General features: G+C 40.4%; 1 protein-coding gene across 11 annotated transcripts in view; it reads right to left on the reverse strand.

Moving 5' to 3' along the window:
- Positions 1-18,723, reverse strand: part of AHI1 (Abelson helper integration site 1) — a 223,593-nt gene that overhangs the window by 45,276 nt on the left and 159,594 nt on the right. For 9 of the 11 annotated variants that reach the window (XR_013555777.2, XM_078447348.2, XM_078447345.2 and 6 more), the window contains 2 exons: positions 18,561-18,723; positions 14,815-14,915 (listed from right to left, as the gene is read on the reverse strand). Coding sequence is in view for 8 of the 11 variants with exons in the window: in XM_078447348.2 (XP_078303474.2) it covers positions 14,815-14,915; positions 18,561-18,723 (264 nt within the window). In the remaining 3 variants the exon portion in view is untranslated. The remainder of the gene's footprint in view (positions 1-14,814; positions 14,916-18,560) is intronic. The other 2 variants (XR_013555779.2, XR_013555778.2) reach the window with 1 other exon arrangement.

Genomic DNA, 18,723 nt, shown 5'->3' on the forward strand with positions numbered 1-18,723 from the left:
GCACAGAGCCCGATGTGGGGTTTGTACCCACGAACCTTGAGATCATGACCTGAGCTGAAGTCAGATGCTTAACCAACTGAGCCACCCAGGTGCCCCTAGACTATAACTCCTATAAAAGCTGGAAGGGCAATTTCTGTCTAATTTGCCATCATGCTATCCAGACAACATCCCACTGCAGTGCCTGGAAAAACAGCAGGCATTCAATATGCATGTGTTAAATGAGTAAATAATAAGATGCCACAGGAGTCGTGGAGCAAGGATGGGGGTCACGGATGCAGTAGGAGCTAGAAGAACGTGGAAGGGAAATGACCAGAACCACCAGTGGAGGCGTCAGCTGTAGAAAGAAGGGGGCTTCCTTTTTTATCTGAAAGCAGCTGGAGAGGGAAGGTGAAATTACAGAAATACAGAGACCGTAGAGATGAGAAGTGGAGAAAATTCATGTTGGGGGACTTCTCTTCAAAGTCAGCTTGGAGTAAGAGGATGGGGCTGGAGGGATGTGAACATCTCTGTGACACAGCACAGACAGAACGGGGCAGGGAGTCAGTCAGGAAGAATGAAAAAGATGATCCAGACCATGGGCCTCACTGAGTCTGGGAATCACAACCATGACGCAGAGACAGCAAGACAATTACATGACTTTCCTCAGCAATGCTAAAATGAACAGTCAGTTTACCCCCAGACCTAGGGACCGGTAAGAGTAGTAATGCTAAGTCACACACTCCAAATACTGTATGTATCTGGCATTCAACTGCTAAATAATTGCGCCTTCCAGGACTTTATTTCTGGCTGGTCTAGAGTAACCTGATTTGGGGAGAATGAAAAATGACTGCAGATGACCGGGGAGGCAGGAAACATCAGAATGCCACCCTCTCTCTCTCTTTTTAAATTCCTGCAAACTAAAGAATCATTTGGGTCATCCCCCTCCTCATCTGGGACTGAACTATTCGCTAGAGATGGGAGATTAAGGAAGGAAATTGGAGAGACTCATGGAGACCTGTTTTATGAAGTCCATCGCACCCAGCCCTCTATCCACTGCTGAACATCTGCTGTGTGAGCATGAGCACCATCACTGCGGTCTCCGACGGGGGTCAGGTCTGACGTGGAAGATTCACAAACATCTCAGCACAGGTGCTCCTATTTGTCTGTCTGACCTTTCCATCACTCAGTAAACATTCACTGGATACCTGCTTTGTATTAGATGCTGGGGATTCAATTCTGAACATAGTCCCTGCCTTCAAGGAACATTTGGACTTTTTATTTCCATCCAGAGAGGAAGAAAGAAATAGAAGAAAAAAGTCAGACACATGAGTCATGCTAGAAGTAGCAGGTTGTATTTTTTTTTCTTTTAAACCAGCTTCCTTTGCCTGACCTTCTTCTTCATCTTTATTATAAAGACTTAATGGGTTTTATGGAACAACTATGTACTTTTAGGAGAGTTTCAACATACAACTGATCATTATTTATGGATTGCCTATTTGCGAATTCACCTCCTCACTACAGTTCACTTGTAATCCCAGATCAATACCTGCAGTGTTTTTATAGTCATTTGAATACGTGTGCACGTGCAGGGTGGTGAAAAATTTGAGCTGCCTGATGCACACAATCCCACTTGGGGCTGAAACACTAGAAACTTCTAAAGCTTTGGCATGTTTCAAATGTTCTGCCTTATTTCAGCTCTCATACTGTAAACGAGCATCCTTTTTGTGGTCTATTTACTGCTATGTTTTCCACATTTTTGTGTTTGGCTTGGTGATTCTGCTGTTTAAAAATGATCCCTAAGCAGCATGTTGAAATGTTGTCTAGTATGACTAAATGCAAGAAGGCTGATGTGCCTTAGATGAAATACATATGTCAGATGATCTGTGCTCAGGCACAAGCTATAGTACTGTTGGATAGGAGTCCAATTTTAATGACTCAACAATATATATATTAAATAAGGTGTCTTTACACAGAAACACACACAAAACTAGGTTATGTATTGGTTGGCTGATGAAAATGTGGTGGCCAGAGGCTCACAGGACCCTAATCCGGTATTTTCCCTGGAACACTGGTTCAGTATTCATTCACCATTTCAGTGTTCATGGTGAATTCAGAGACCATAACTACTATGAACAATGAGAATCCGCTCTATATTTTTCGGTATGGCTTCTGTGTATCTACAAAATTACTATTTTACTGTTCTTTGTTGCTACCTTCTCTTACTCCTGACATATCTATGAAGTTTTTGGGAGCTCTGTCCCAGTCAAATCATAATAATTCATTGAGAATATTCTCTATGTAAAGTACTAAGATGCGGGGCTTTGAAAGGAACAACTGGGAAGTTGATTCCCATTGGTTTCACACAGCTATGTGTAATGCTTTACAGGCTGCTGTAATGCGTCAGGTCAACTTGAAGTTTATATATCCAGAGATCAAGGGATCTGAAGCACATATGTTATTCCTCCAATAAGGCTGGAAGAACATTTGCTAGCAAAATTCCGTAACTCTTGTGTCTCCCAGGGAGGCTTTCAGAAATATAAAGGAGTCTCTCCCAAAGATTAGCATGTTTAGGGTAGGATCTGGCACCAGGATTTTTACACAAGTGCCCCAGGTGATTCTGAGGCCTAGCACTTTGATAACTATTAATCTGGCATAAATCAAAATGGCAATTTGTTGGGGTAGGAGAACTAAGGACTAATTTTTGATTTGGTGTCTGAAGCTTAGTGAATATAGCTTAGTAACCAATAAGCATGGATTATGTGATCTCCTCCCTTGTTTTTTTCCCTTCTTCCGGCTTGAATCTCGATTCTTACCAGCCCTACCCATCAAGAATTTCAATTGCCCTCCTGATAAACAATATTAAACAGAAACGGCGAGGCTGTGTCTCATAATTTAGTAAGGGAAAACGTATGTACAAATAATTTGGCACTGAGGTAGCAGGTGACAAATGTAGTAAGAGACCAACAATATGCCATGAGATTATGGGGGAAAAAGACTTCTCTGACCAAGTGGAGGTTCTGGCCAGTCTGTCTGCACTCCAATCTGAATGAATGATTCCTTATTCTTCTTCATTTCAGTATGTGTACATATGCATATGGATACGTACGTATCTATATTAGTTTGAACAAAATTGTTCAGTGATGTTCCTTTTAACTTTGCTCTTTACATCATTTTAGTAGGTTTATATCCATTATACCCGAGCACAAATCATGCTTTTGTTTTAACAATATTTATAATGTAAAATTTATTAGCTATAACAAATGAAATAATTATACATGGCATTTGTGGTTAATTACAAAAGTTGTGATAAACAATGTGACCCAGGGAAGCCTGAATGGCTCAACTGGTTAAGGGTCTGGCTCTTGGTTTTGGATCAGGTCACCATCTCATGGTTTGTGAGATCAAGCCCAGTATTAGGCTCCACACTGACAGCACGGGGCCTGTCTGGAATTCTCTCTCTGCCCCTCCCCGACTTGTGCGTGCACGCGTGCACACATGCACATTCTCTCAAAATAAACAAATAAAAACTTTAAAAAAAATAAAAAAGTATGACCATACTACAAGACTGCTCAAATGGGGAAGTGCAATATGAAATGTAATTTACACTTATACCTGCCAGTGAGTTTCAGGACAGGACAATATATAGCCTCATGATCTCGGCCTAGGCATGTTTTCTACTGTAATCTTGGGAATGATACTGCTTTTAGTCAGTCGCTCCAAGATGGCATCACTTGGGCAGAGAACACTTTCTTACAAAGGAGACGTCAACCTTTGGGAGGTCTATCAAGCATTCTATGTTCTTTGTAAGACACAGAAGTGTGTAACTGAGGTCGCTACTTCAACACATCCACGGTAATGGGGAAGCATAAATAGGGGTAAAAAACCAAACAAACAAACAAACAAACAAGGCTCATTTAGCACAAAAAAGTTCTGTAAAAGAGTGATAAAAGAAAAACCGTTTCAGTGTATTGTATTATATGCAGGGTTTGTGCAGATAAAAGAGACTTTTAAATAAAAAAAGTTTCTTTCCTTTGCCAACTAAAGGAGAACCGTGTTAAAATTAGAGATCATTATGGCATTATTGGGGCTGCTGCGTAATAACAAGAACATGAGCATATAGTTAATTTCTAAGGCAAAGGAAATAAATGGTAGTCAAGAGCTATCTAAATTTAAGTGAGGCATTTTATATATACTTTTCATGTTGAGCCTCACCATAGCTGGATACATCTTTATGTGAAGCTATTATTTATAAGTAAGTAGGATAGTCTATAACTCCATATAGTGTATATGCGTATAGCTTGCCAAGAATGGAAAAATGAAGGCAAAATTTCCTTAACAGGACCTTACAATAAGAAGAATTGTAATTGAAGGAAAAACACACATATGTATGTCACAATATTATATATTATATATGTATATTTTTATTACAATAGAGTAGTTCTCAACTGGAGGGGATAATTTTGTGTCGCAGCGGAAATTTGGCAATGTCTGGGAGGCATTTTTGATTGTCACAACTGGAGAGATTAGTGTTTATGGCATCTAGTGAATGGGTGGACAGAGGCCAGGGATGCCACTAAACATCCTACAATACACATTCCCTCAAACAAAGAATTATCTGGCCCCAAATGCCAGTGTGCCAAGTTTGAGAAACCATGGAGTACTTGACAAAACACAAGAGGACAGCAAAGTCAGAGTATCAGAGAACTTCAGAAAAAAAGGACATGCTGTTGTTGAGTCAGAAGACAGGGTGACTGATATTAATCAATTCTGCCAGTATCTAAAGGACAATTTACAACCTGGAATGACTGGTGGCAAGTTCTCCCAACAAGATCTTACATATTTTATTAATTTTATTAAAATAAGTATTTATTTATTTATTTTGAGAGAGCGAGGGGGGAGGGGCAGAGAGAGAGAGAGACAGAGAGAGAGAGAGAGAGAGAGAGAGAGAGATGGACAGAGAGAGAATCCCAAGCAGGCTCCACACTGTCAGTGCAGAGCCTGACGTGGGGATCGAACTCACAAACTGTGAGATCATAACCTGAGCTGAAATCAAGACTCTGATGCTTAACTGACTGAGCCACCCAGGCACCCCAACAACTTACACATTTTAGATCGGTGACAGATTATTAGATGGATGTTACTGATACCATCGTGAAAAGCAAAAGGAAATACCATATTATTCTATCAAACAACACTTACTGTCATAGTAAGAGTGAGTAATGGGCCAAGTAAAACATTGGTTTGACCGAGTACAATATCACTTATTTTATATTTTTAATGTATACTCATCCATTCAAAGATTGAATGCTACATCTGCCTTCTCAGAGTCATGAGGGAATGTCCTACAAATTCTTACCAATGGCTTCTTGGAACAATTATGAAATCTTTCTTGAATTTATATTATTCTCTAAACTGGGTTTTCAATGGAAGCTCTACATAAGAAACCGAAACGTGATAGAGGATGGGCTCAGAGACTCAAGTCAGGTGAATCATCAGTGGGTTGCTAAACTGGAAAACAAACTTGCCCTTATGTAATTTTGTGTAAATTTTAAGTAACGGGAGTTAAGAAGACATCAAGGATATGACACATTCCCCAAACTAAGTTTTGGGGTGGAGGCTACAGGGGGATTCTCTCACAGCCCCTTTAATTTTGGAACCACTGGCAATGATGGAGGTCCTGGACCCAGGCTAGATAAGCTGAGAAGACAGGCTGTCAGCGGTGTCTCACTCTGCCGGGGTTAAGAGACTCCTGGAAACACAGAGGGGGACTCTGCCCCAATAGCAAGCAACACAGCTGAGGGGCTGAGGGGAAGAGACAAGGCAAAGCGTGTCAAACACGCTGGCTGAGGCAAAGGTGTAAAAAGGAGAGTGAGTAGAGAAACTGGTCACCAGACCTTTAAGAAGGTCAAGGCCATACGGTTTCCTTTCAGGGTAAGAGAGATCTCGGAGGCTTTTAGAGTTTCTCCGTGTAGAACATTTAGGAACATTACTTTTGAAAAAGCAGAGTCTGTGGGCGTGAGGTGACTCATACTCGCTTTGCTGTCACATCATCAGGGTCCACTTACTTTCTTTGCTCTCTCTCTAGGCTAATAGAAAATTTTCAGTTGTAGTCAATGGTTTTTGAAGTTAATATTTTTCTCAAAATAGTTATAAGGTATTGAAACAAATTATAAAGAAAAATACACATCTGTATCGTCTGCACCAAGATTCTTCACAGGACACAGATAAGTACTCTGGTTTTAGATTTACTTGTAAGTTAAGATTTTGATTTCATGCTCTTCAGATGAAGGAAGAAAACTAAACATTCCTGAAATTTTAAAACAGATCCAAACACAAATTAATTTTCTACCTACTTAAAATAACAAATTAGGGACAAATCAACTGTATTTTGTTTGATAAACCAAATTACTAAAGTTAAAAAAAGACATAAATTGATACTATTCTTTAGCAATAGGAAGGAGGCAATATTATGATTGTATTTTCAATGATTTAGCATACATTAATTAACTTCTGGATATCTGAAAAATCTGCTTCAACATACCAAAAAAACCAGTGCCTATTATAAACATGTTGTTGGATTAAACATAATAAAATCATATTATTTCTGTGGTTAAAAATAATTCAGATGCACTCCTGGTACAAGGACCAGTAAATGGAAATTTTTCTTTTCTATAGGAAGTGATTTTTGAAAATAGTGACATATAGCCCAGTTAATTCTGGCTTAATGAACTGTCTTCTTTTGGGATGAAGAGGGTAAATGAGAATTAGAGATTCCGTAGATGAAGACAGACACATGTACACTGAAGGCAGCTAATATACTGCCTACTGTTTTTCTAAGAGGTTGACAGAATTATCAATTTAAGATTTTGTGTGCATTGTATGCTTGGCTGGAAGAGGTACTACCATGGAGTTACCTGATGCTTTTGGGTTTTCTGTTTTGCTTTGGACTAGACAAGAAGAGAGTTGTTCCTGAATAAAACTGGAGTATCATGCACTTTGGTTTAGGGGTCAGCACTTTTGAATAAACCCAGCCTACTCTCACTAATTCCAGATGCTCAGTAAAATACTGAACAGAATTAAAACACTCTTCTCCTCATGGGAGAAGCTGAGCTATAACGGATATTTTTAGAATTACCTTGAAATAGCAAAACTAATATTATTCTTTTAATGAGTTTTTAGAGAAAGACAAAAACATCACAGTAATTTCTTTATACTCACAAAAATAATCTGACATTCCTATACATAATTATTACTATACACCTGGAATTTGCACAAAAACATACTTGGTTGTATCAATGTTGAAACATTCATAAAGTAGAAGATGCTTCTCTGCTTTGGGTTTCATTCTTAGCAAAAAAATAAGCATTTTCTGAAATCTAAAAAAAGGGGGCATTTTAGGAACTAAAAAAAAAAAAAAAAAGAAAACTGGGCATTTCAGTACCTTGAAACTTAAAAAAGAATCAGAAGTATCTGTGCTAATAAGGAAAGATGTCCAGGATATACTGATGGGAAAAAAAATCAGAATATTAAGTATGATCCTAGTTTCACTGAAAAGAAGAACAGACATGAATAAAGATATGCATGCTCATATGTGCAGACAACATTTTTAACAGGATATGGAGGAAACTGTTGGAATGAACACAAATATTAGCCAGACAGAGGGGTTTTATTTTTCACTTACACTATTCTTTATTGGTTAAATTTTTAAAACTATGAGCATATACTACTTTTACAGTCAGACAACTTAAAGTTATTAAAAAAATTTTAAAACAGGAATTTTAACAGCAACTTTTCTCCCCAAATAAATGGATGACATAGGTTAATAATTAGGCTAGTAAAAACAGAGAGCCTAAGAAAACAATAAGGTCTAAAATACAAACACAAATAAACCAAGGTTGTCAGCACTATTTTTTTCCCCAAGCTTCTCAGTTTTTTCCTCCCTGATAGCACCAATATTCTTCCTTCTATTAGATGCACATTCACAGCACATCCTGATAAAAATGTTCTGGAGTGAGCCTGAGGAAAACATTCTCCTCCTCTCGCTCTCCTGTGGTATAGGTAACGGCTGATCTGTCTGGGACTCTCTGGCCTATCATGGAGAGTCACCACCTCAAGCCCTGTGCCCGCCTTCTGCCCTGGGAGAGCCAAATGCTGCCATCACCCACTGACACTGCAGTGAACCAGATGAAATGCTGGAATGTATCCGGGGCTTTCAGCAACAGAACAGGTGTGTTCCACTTGGAAGGACTTACAGGATTCAGCAGCTGCCAAGCTATTAAAAGGTATAATTTTACTTCTTATTCCATAGTTTGAATAGAGATAAGTTCAAGAAGAAAGAAAACTACTAAGGTGGTTTCCTTTTTTCCTTAAAAAGTACAGAGAATACAATTCTAAAAACTTCCACATGGAGATGGGCCCCATGAAGCAAACATAAAACAGGAATGTAAAAACCAATGTGACACGAAACGTGGCTAGCTGTGCAGGTAACAGCTGTCTGTGCTGTTGACTAGGTGGTGGGGACAAAGGGGCACTAGCCTGAGAACATGAAGTCCGAGCTCCTAATTAGGAGTCATTCTGAACAAAACTCTTACAACCTTTCTGGATCTTGATTTCCTTATCTGTAAAATGAAGGAATTGACTAGAATCACCGTGGATGATCTCTAAGGTTCCTTCCATGTCATCAATTCTGTAATTCTATGAACTTAGGACCCTCCCCTCCCCAATTCTAAGCACTTATCAGAACTACTTTTCATGTTCTTCTTTTTAAACATATCTTCTATATGATAATAAATATAAAACTTGCACATGAAATTAAACATCTGATAGAATTTGTGGCAGGATCTTGATAAAATCAAACCATATATATTCTGATAAAGGACTCAACTGAAGAAAGGCAACTATGCCAGGTGCTAAGGAAGCCTGGTTACACATTTCTCAAGGGCTGGCCATCTGCATCATGACTCAAAGTGTACCCAAAGCATTTTGATTACCTGGGACAACATTACTGTTTCTTCTTTTACATAAGTGTATATCATTCCTGATACCTTCTCACAGAGGGAAAGTAAAACATTATCTACCTATATACCTGTTATATTCCTAGGAGAAAAAACATGTAGGACTCTATTCTAACACAAGAATCCAGTCTGAGCAGATAAAATGATGTTCTTCAACCAAAGAAATCTATGCATCTTAAACGTTAAAGGCCATTTGAGTTCCCTCTCAACATGAAGACTCTTCTCCTCTCTTGCCCACATGGAGTCTTATCCTCTGCAACTTCCTTGCTTTACCTATTTTTATGTTTTTAAATGTTTTACTTTGCATGTCTGCAAGGTCCTTGAGGTCTGTTAGAACTAGACTTTGGGCGGTAGTGGGATTAGCCTGAGGCAGACCTCAAGGGTCAAGACGGATATCTGAAGAATTACTCTGCTGGATTATAAATACAAAGATATACATGAATCATGGACATCAGTCTGTGAAAGGAAAAAGCACACAATATTTTTTGATGAAGTGAGTTATTCTAAGTGGAGAAGTAGGGGCAGAGGTGAGAACTGGGGACTCTGAGAAGCAGGTTAAGAGGTCTGTATCCATAGGAACACAGGTGCATCAGGAAGAGGTAAGGGCAATACCAACATCCCAGGCAGCCAGTAAGAGCAGAATTAGTTCAAGGCTACTGCACACAGACGTGGGGGTTGAGTAACCCCAATTTCAAAGGTCAGCATGATGTGGAGTCAGGGATACCAGGAAGTCACTAGAAGTAAAGGTTATGCCTTTCATAGCATCTCTACGAATATTGTGAGCTATTACAATGACTCCCTGTGCTGATGTTATAAATGCTTTTTTGCATAAAATGTCTTTAGGTTGTAAATGTACATTAGTATCTTCCTAAATTCTTAACCCTGGTGCTCATTTACAAACAATGGATAATATTGCACATGTAGCATTTGCTCAAATACCTTACCGACCCTTTGAACTGTATCCCCTGTTGTCCCCATACTGTCACAGGTGACCACTGTCATATGTCCTTGCTGTATTTGAAACTGGTACTTTACCTAGAAACATTTTTTTTTCAGTTCTTTGTAGCACAGGCTGTTCATTCTTATATAACCCAACCATGAATCCCAGGGGCCTGGAGTTAACACATGCCCCCTCTTAACTCTCTGTTGTTAATTTTAGGCTATTAATACTTTTTTTTTTGAATTTTTTTTAACGTTTATTTATTTTTGAGACAGAGCATGAACGGGGGAGGGTCAGAGAGAGAGGGAGACACAGAATCGGAAGCAGGGTCCACAGGCTCCGAGCTGTCAGCACAGAGCCCGACACGGGGCTCGAACTCACAGACTGTGAGATCATGACCTGAGCCGAAGTCGGTCGTTCAACCGACTGAGCCATCCAGGCGCCCCAATACTTTTTTTTTTTAAAGTAATCTCTACACTCAATTTGGGGCTCGAACTCACAAGATAAGAGTTTCATGCTTTACCAACTGAGGCAGCCATGTGCCCCAAAGGCTTATACCTTCAAAACACTCTTCCTTGGATGCCTTGACACCTGACTACACCACTCCCTATTTGTCTTTGTAGTTGTTGCCTCAGACCTGTGGTTACTCTAACACAATGGTTCTCAATGTTGGCTGCACATCGAAATAATCTGGAAAGCTTCTGAAATCTACCCATGCTGAGATCCCACTCCAGAGCAATTAAATCACATTCTGGGTGTTGGGACAGGTATCGATGTTTATTTTTTTTTAATTTCTTAGGTGATTTCAATGTGAAGCCAAGAGTGAGACATCTGTTCTAATGTAAGAATCAAGGACATCAGCTCTTGGGTCACCAGTGTCCCCTTTATCCCAACTCTTGTAACCATTATAGAATTTTAAAGTCCAAGAGAACAACCTATTCACCACTCTGGGTCCAGTTCCTTGACCAACTCAATTTTTACAATGTGTCCTTCTATTCACTTCAGCTCTTATACGTGCTCTGTGAATTTATTATAACCTCAGTTGCCTGACATCTGAAATATCAAGTAAGCAAAAGAGTCTGTGGGCTTACAGGGCATAGTTCCAACTTTTTTTTTTTTTTAAGATTTTATTTTATTTTATTACTATATATTTTTAAAGTTTATTTTTGAGAGAGAGAGGAGAGAGAGAGAGAGAGAGAGAGGGAGAGCACGAGCACGCTGCGGAGGAGCAGAGAGAGAGGGAGACACCGTATCCGAAGCAGGCTCCAGGCTGTCAGCACAGAGCCTGACGTGGGGCTCGAACTCCCGGACTGCGAGATCATGACCTGAGCCAAAGTTGGATGCTTAACTGACTGAGCCATCCAGGTGCCCCTTAAAGACTTTATTTTTAAGTAATCTCTATACCCAATGTGGGGCTCAAACTCATAAACCCAAGTCAAGAGTGGCATCCTCCACCAAATGAGCCAGCCAGGCGTCCCCAGCTTGTCACCTCCTTTAGGGTCTGACACTCTGCCTCCACGTGGGCAGGCATGGCTTACCGCAACCTTGCAGAGAACCCTGCTTCCTAAGTGGGCCAGTCTTCTCCTGATTCCACATCCTTTTCAATCTGGCAGATCCCCCACGGTGTGTCTGTCACTCTGGTGACGCTCTTAACAACACTATCAAGTCTCTTATCCTCTCGTGCTTTATCACAACTGCCCTGGTTACGTATCGAACCAAATATGCCTCCTCCACTGCTATGGCCCGCATGCTGAACACAACTGAAGGAAAAAATCCAACTACACAGAATTAGGCCACCTACCTTTTCAGAGGACACAAACAGCAGCTCTCAGCACCACTCAGGAACCTCTCTAGATGTCTCAGATGAGCTCTCGTGCCTGCTCTCTTTACAGGCATTCTAAGGGTCACTATTCTTCCTAACTCCTTTGGCCCTCACTTTTGAAGTGGACCTCTTTTCTGTGGTGGAGAACATAATGCCAACCTTAATTTCTAGACTTCCACCCTACCAACTTATTTGTATCTTCACTGACATTTACCTGTCTCAGAGGGGCACTGCTCTAAGTTCAGCCTTGCTGATATTTTTGGCCAGATGATCCTTTGGTGGTGGGGGAGTTGTCCTGTACATTCTAGATGTTTAGCAGTATCTATGACAACAGTACCCCCCTCTATGCATGTATTTGTAAAAATATTTCCAGACCAAACGCCTGCCAAATGCCTCCCGGGAGGCCAAATCACCTTAGGTTGAGAACCACTGCTCTAAGCCAAGGCTAATCTATCAACCCGTCTTTCTGATAAAAACCTCCTGCTTCCTCCAAGATCTATGTGTGCTTTCTTTATCTATTTGCGACTTAAACCTGCCCATTGCTTTTGTCTCCTTAGTATATAGTTTGACACGTCACTCCAGTATTTACACAGTCACTTGTGGAAGCGTGTCGCCCTCCAGACACAGTGGGAATCTTTTTTTCCTTTCAGGTGAAGCTCTGGGAATGACCTCTATGAGTTCCCTTGCTGAGGCCCCATTCTACTCTTCAATCCCGGCCATACTAGTTGTCAATCACTGATACTTCTGCACAGGTGCCAGGGCTTCCGGATTACCAAATGCTTCCACTGCCGAACTGACTGGCTGTTTCTGACATTGCTGACCATACCCTCCTTGAACCTTTCTTCTCTCCTGGTTTCCAGGGCACTTCTTTTTTTCTGGTTCCTTCCTTCCACTCGATTATTCTTTCTTAATGTCTCCTCTTTCTCAGATTCTCCCTTAAATACCAGTGTTCACTTGGGATTCTGTCCCTGGCTTTTCTCTCAAAACTCTACAACATCCCCCCCCCCCCCCCGCCACCCTTCCCCCCCCCCCCCCCCGGGCTTTCTCCTTCATTACAAGCTTCTACTCTTCTGATAGAATACAATGCATACACTAACTCCTCCCCACGTGATCTGAACCCCTACCTTCTCTCAAATTCCAATCCTGCATGTCTGACTTCCTAGGGACTATTTCCACCTGGGAGCACTACAGACACCACTAACAAATCAAGATCTCTAAAACTGAACTCATCACAGGCTCCTCGTTACCACTGTCAGTCTCTACGCCCCCAACTATTCCTCATTCTTTTATTATTTCCGTGGTACTACCCTCCAATCAGTTGTATAATAAGCCAGGGCCTTAGCACAATCCTAGATTTCCAACTTCCCTAATCATATTCAATCAAAAAATCCTATCAATGATACCTTACATCCTCCCTTGTTTCCCCACTAGTTCAGGCTTTTATATTTTGTTTCAGTGGTTTCCTAATGAATTTCCCTGACCCAGGTCTTAGGTAACTCTGATCCAACCACTGTGTTGCCACTAGAATGTATTTTTAACAGACAAATCTGTCCATGTCACTCCCTGGATTACCTCCTCTAAGGGGATCCCCTCTGTCTGATGCATTTACAATGTAAGCATCTTAGCAGGCACACTAAGCTCTCCGTGGCCTGGCTCTTGCATTTCTCCTCTCCTTCTCCCCATCAGACCCCATGTTCCTCAAACATAACCATACCGTACCACAGTTTTCTCAAGTTGTTCCCTCTGCTAGATGTTTTTTCTAAGATCATCTAACTAGCATATACTTTTTCATCGTATAAGCCTCAGCTCAAGAATGATCCTGTCTGAGAACTCTTCCTGGACTCCCAGGGCACATTCAGAGGGTTTCTTCCTGTGTGTTCCCAAGGCACTGTGCACATAGCTTCATGATAGTTCCCACCATTGTCCGCTGGAATTGCCTTAGTCCGCTGGTGTCTCACCCACCAGCCTGCAGGCTCCTGACGGGCATATGCTTTGCCTACTCAATCCTGTTTCCATGAGGACGAAAAGAATGCCCAGCATGGAAATAAGCACTCAATAAACACAGGCTGAATGACTAAATGACACATGGACAGGTTCAACTGTCAAAAAACTCTATCAGGAAAAAACAACAACAACCCTATCATGACATGGTATTTGTACAAAAAATATATGTCAGTTTAAGGAGTCAAGAAATAAAGTTTTAGGTTTAATAAGTAATATATATGATGGTACACTGCTTATTAAACTTTTCTATCGAAGTAATACTAACATCAAAAGAACAGACTGATATCCCCGGGGGATCAGATGGCACAGGCTAAAAAACATGACATTTCTCTAATATATCCATTTTCTTTTTTTCTTTTTTTAAATTTTTAAATTTTTTTTTAATATTTATTTATTTCTGAGACAGAGACAGAGCATGAGCAGGGGAGGGACAGAGAGAGAGGGAGACACAGAATCTGAAGCGGGTTCCAGGCTCTGAGCTGTCAGCACAGAGCCCGATGTGGGGCTCGAACTCACAAACCGTGAGATCATGACCTGAGCCGAAGTCGGTCACTCAACCGACTGAGCCACCCAGGTGCCCCTATCCATTTTCTTTTTAGCTTAAAACATTCTGAATTCCTAGCAAGTCAAAGGAATGCTCCAGGAAAATAGAACATGTTTATTCTGTGGGCTCTAAGACCTCTAGCCTAACTGTGTACCCTCAGGCAGGTGGGTGACAGGGTCAGCACAGCATCAACACAGAAACAGCATCACACTTAAAGTCACAGGTTCCACTTGGGGTCCTTGCCCCACCACCTGGGCTGTGACCTGGGGTCTATTTTCATCCCTCTGAGCCTCCTCAGTTTCCTTATCTGGAAAATGGCTATTATGGCTACTAATATTATGATAATAATGATAATAATATTTGCCTTATATATTTCATAACGTAGGTGCCAATATTAAAAGAAACCATAATGAAAGCAATGAAGTATATAAGCATGAAAAATAAAGCTGTATTTTATCCAGAGAGCAAAAATTACAGTTCATATGCAATCCATATTCTTGAAAACATTTACCTTTTGAAGAGCTGAAGAAGGTTTTTCCAGTTTGGTTTTCTCCTTTGTGGTTAAAGGAGGGGATCGCTCCTTTATCTCTGGAGGCAGCTCTTGATACAGTGCTGGAATTGAACGAGGAATTCATGTCACAAATTGAGGAGCACTGACGCCAGGGGTGGGGGAAACAGTGAAGGGGGGGGCAGATATAAAACTAAAGGTATTGATAGTCACTTCCTTGGTGTAACAATAAGCCAATAAGCTACCTGGAACTTAATATTATAGTCAATTCATAGTTGCACACAGTAGTTATCAAAAGAACATAATTTATGATTGGAAAGTTTTGATCAGCAGGATTTGAAAAACATAGAAGGTGTCATTTTCACTTCTTATGTGGTCATGCAGATGCTTATCTCATTTTCTCTCAACTCACATTTACCAGGAACCTGCTACAGGCAAGGTTACCTGCTAGGTACTGGTAGAGGAGTTGGAAGAGGATCAAAAGACAGCCTTTGCTCTCAAGGAGCCTACAATCTGGTCAGGGACAGACGTGTTCACCATTGTAACATAAAACAGAATATATCATTATTCAAAAGAGAGACAATAAAGACAAGTTCTGATGTGGATGGCAAATGCTCAACCCAAGAAGTGGTAGGTATGTCAGACTCTGAAGAATAGGTAGGATTTTGCAGGCAGAGGTAAGGAGAAAGACTAATTTGGGAAGACGGTATGAAATAAATGAGCATGGGGCTAGGGCTATATACAATATTGAATCTGTTCACAGTCTGAGTCTAAGGTTCTGATAGTCTAAGATTATAATTTATATAATCTATTTACATACAGTGTTGACTCTGAAAAGCTTATGTGGGAATTTTATTATTTATTTATTTATTTATTTATTTATTTATTTATTTATTTGGAAATTTATTGTCAAGTTGTTTTCTATACAATACCCAGTGCTCATCCCAACAGGTGCCCTCTTCAATACCTATCACCCACCCTCCCCTCTCTCCCATCCCCCATCAACCCTCAGTTTGTTCTCAGTTTTTAAGAGTCTCTTATGGTTTAGCTCCCTCCCTCTCTCTTTTTTTTCCTTCCCCTCCCTCACGGTCTTCTGTTAAGTTTCTCAGGATCAATGTGGGAATTTTAAACGACTAAACAGAAAACATGTTTCAGTTAAATGAAAATCCTGGGCAACTCTGAATTGACAGACATTGGTAAAATATACCTGATTGAAATCCTTAAATTATAAGATATATTAATTGGCTTTGTGTATGGGCTGATTTTATTATTAGGCTTCTTTATCTCTCATTGGAAAGGATGTTAGATGTCATTAAGTGAAGCTGTTCATGTTTTTCTTTCCAGTGGCTTAAGATACAAAAGGAGTAAGTTCTTTATAATAATGGGGTACTTCTATTGTGTTCTCCTAGAGGACATGGCTTTCAACTGAACGGTTGGTACAGAGTCTGTTCACATATATACACTCCCTTAGAGCATTTGCTTTGCATATTGGGCTTCAGATGAAGATAAAGGACAATTTCTCCTACTATTTTTAGAGTGGGATATGCCGCTGATGGTCTTTATTCTCTAGTGTTAAAACTGAGCAGGTGCTCAGTTTGTTAAATTCAGGTATAAAGTAGGATAAAGGGGAAAAGAAGATAACCCCTGATGGAGAATTCAATCATTATATTCTCGGGTTTTCTGAGAATTTTTTGTGTGTTCTGTATAAAAGGCTTTTTCAAGAAGCAGTGACTGAGGCCAAAAGCAAATACCAATTACCCTGGGATACAATAAGGAATTATGGCAGTCGAAGGATGGTCACTCCTTGGAACATGGAATTAATTTCTGCATGCAGCCATCAACCACCACTGCAGTATGCTTCAGAAGTCTCACTTTGGTTATTATGGAACAGAAACCAATTTTCATGGATTTTTAACCCACTGTAGATCACATACCTATAGCCTCTCAAGATTCATAAGCCTAAGAGGTTATTTCTACAAACTAACTGTTCTAAACAAAATAACTACTCTAAAGTTAAAACATCTAATACCATCCTGCATGGAAATAAATACACCATCTTTTTATACTGTCAAGTAAAAAAAAAATAGTTTGAATGTTTCCACTTTGTCTAGAAGAAACAGTGGATTATAATACCTCGTTAAAATTACAGACATACTGCAGAGTGACTGTCATTGGGCCGGCAGCTCTCTTGACTTGAAAATGGGAGTTACTCCTGCCAAACTGGGGCTGTTGATCTAGAGGGAAAGCCATCACTGGGAAAGGGAAGGAAGAACTGGGACATCTGAACCAATCTGCAAGTTACAAGTACTGAGCTTATGAAAGTGACTGGGAATTAACCTGTCCCGAAATTTCTTCTTTCCGCACTCTTAATTTTTCTCCACTGTGCATCCTCTTTTGAATATTAAAAGCATTTTTAAGACCTATCAATCATTTATTGCTCAGAGAAGAATTACAACAGTGGCATGGAGGAAATTAAGAATTTGTTATGAGGGAGAGAAGTGGGTAATTTTTGAGACACTTCGCACTTTTGAGGGGAGGACTTTGCTGAAAGCAGCAGATTAGCTGAGGGAAAGAGCTGCAGAGACCAGGAGCTCTGGAGACTGGGGAAGGGGGCCCTGGGAAGTACCAGGGTGCAGACACGGTAATGAGAGGGGGTGAAAGAGAAGTAAATTCATCTGCGCCTAGCCTAGCACCCAGTTCTCATGGAAGAAACGATTCTTCCTCTTTTCCTTCGTCTCTTTTGCTCTCAAAATTCAGAACTTACATTAGGAATCAACAGTATTTTGTTCAGCCAGTTTGGGTTAAATGGGGTTTTGCAGACTAGCCTGAAAGTCAAACTGTTACTTATAATATTTTCTTTTTTGCAGAAACAAAGGACTTAACAGTAATGATTCAAAAAAGTGTGCTCTCAAGGCTGCCTGTACTACATTTTAAACCAGAACTATACAATTTTAGTGTTTCTGGAAGGAGGCTTACAGGTGACGGAGCTGAACTTCCTCATTTTATAGGAGGAAACTGAGGCATATTGATATTAGCTGTCAAGCAAGGATTAAAAGTCAGTTTCCCTGACCCCTGAGTATTGTGCTTTTGCACCAACCCATCCAGTGAACTGCTGATAAGAAGCATTCTTCTCAAGAAGCACTGCTCCCACTTCTCTCCTTTCTTCAGTCTTTAAACTGTTTTATCTTCAGGCTCTCTGTATTAGTTCTATTTGTACCTCTCCAATGCCTGCTAGGACATCTACAGCTCTCACAAACTCCTATTTAGAACTTCTTCTCCAGCTCATTTCCTTTGCCTCTCACAAATGGGGATTTAATTCACCCGAGAATGAAACAACCTGATGTGGTTCTGTTCTAGCAGGTACCAGCCAGGACTGAGGTATACAGAGTAAAAAAGAGACTGGTTCTCACAGGGCCTGTCAACTGAGAAGTCGCTGCGGCAAGAGATGAGCCGACATGAGTGTATGAAGCAGGTGGCCAGCACGTAGGGCTGAAGAATGTTGGTAGCTAGAGAGGCAGGTCCCCTGGGCTAAGTCCATGAAGGAAATATTCCAATCTCGGAATGTAGTAGCTTTCTAGTGCATCAGTGCCACCTTTTTATTTTTATTTTTTGCATCAAGAGAATGAAAAGCAATACCCATTGGTAAACGTATGCAAAAGTTACAGAGAGAGTAAAGGGTAGCAGATGATAAAATCTTGGACTATCAGTTATACCATATTAGTAAGCCAGGAAGGGAGCATAAAACTTACTTTCACTAGCCACATGATTAGCTGGGAAATAACCCTCCTGTCCCTTTCCTCTGCTGCCATACCACCAGTCCTCATTATCTTTGAAAAACACTCGGATAATGTCTCCGCGATGGATGCTTAGTTCATCTGATCGATTTGCTGTGTAGTCATAAAGAGCCACTAC

The sequence above is a fragment of the Panthera onca genome, chromosome B2, assembly GCF_046562875.1.
Source record: "Panthera onca isolate mPanOnc1 chromosome B2, mPanOnc1 haplotype 2, whole genome shotgun sequence".
Lineage (NCBI taxonomy): Eukaryota > Metazoa > Chordata > Mammalia > Carnivora > Felidae > Panthera > Panthera onca.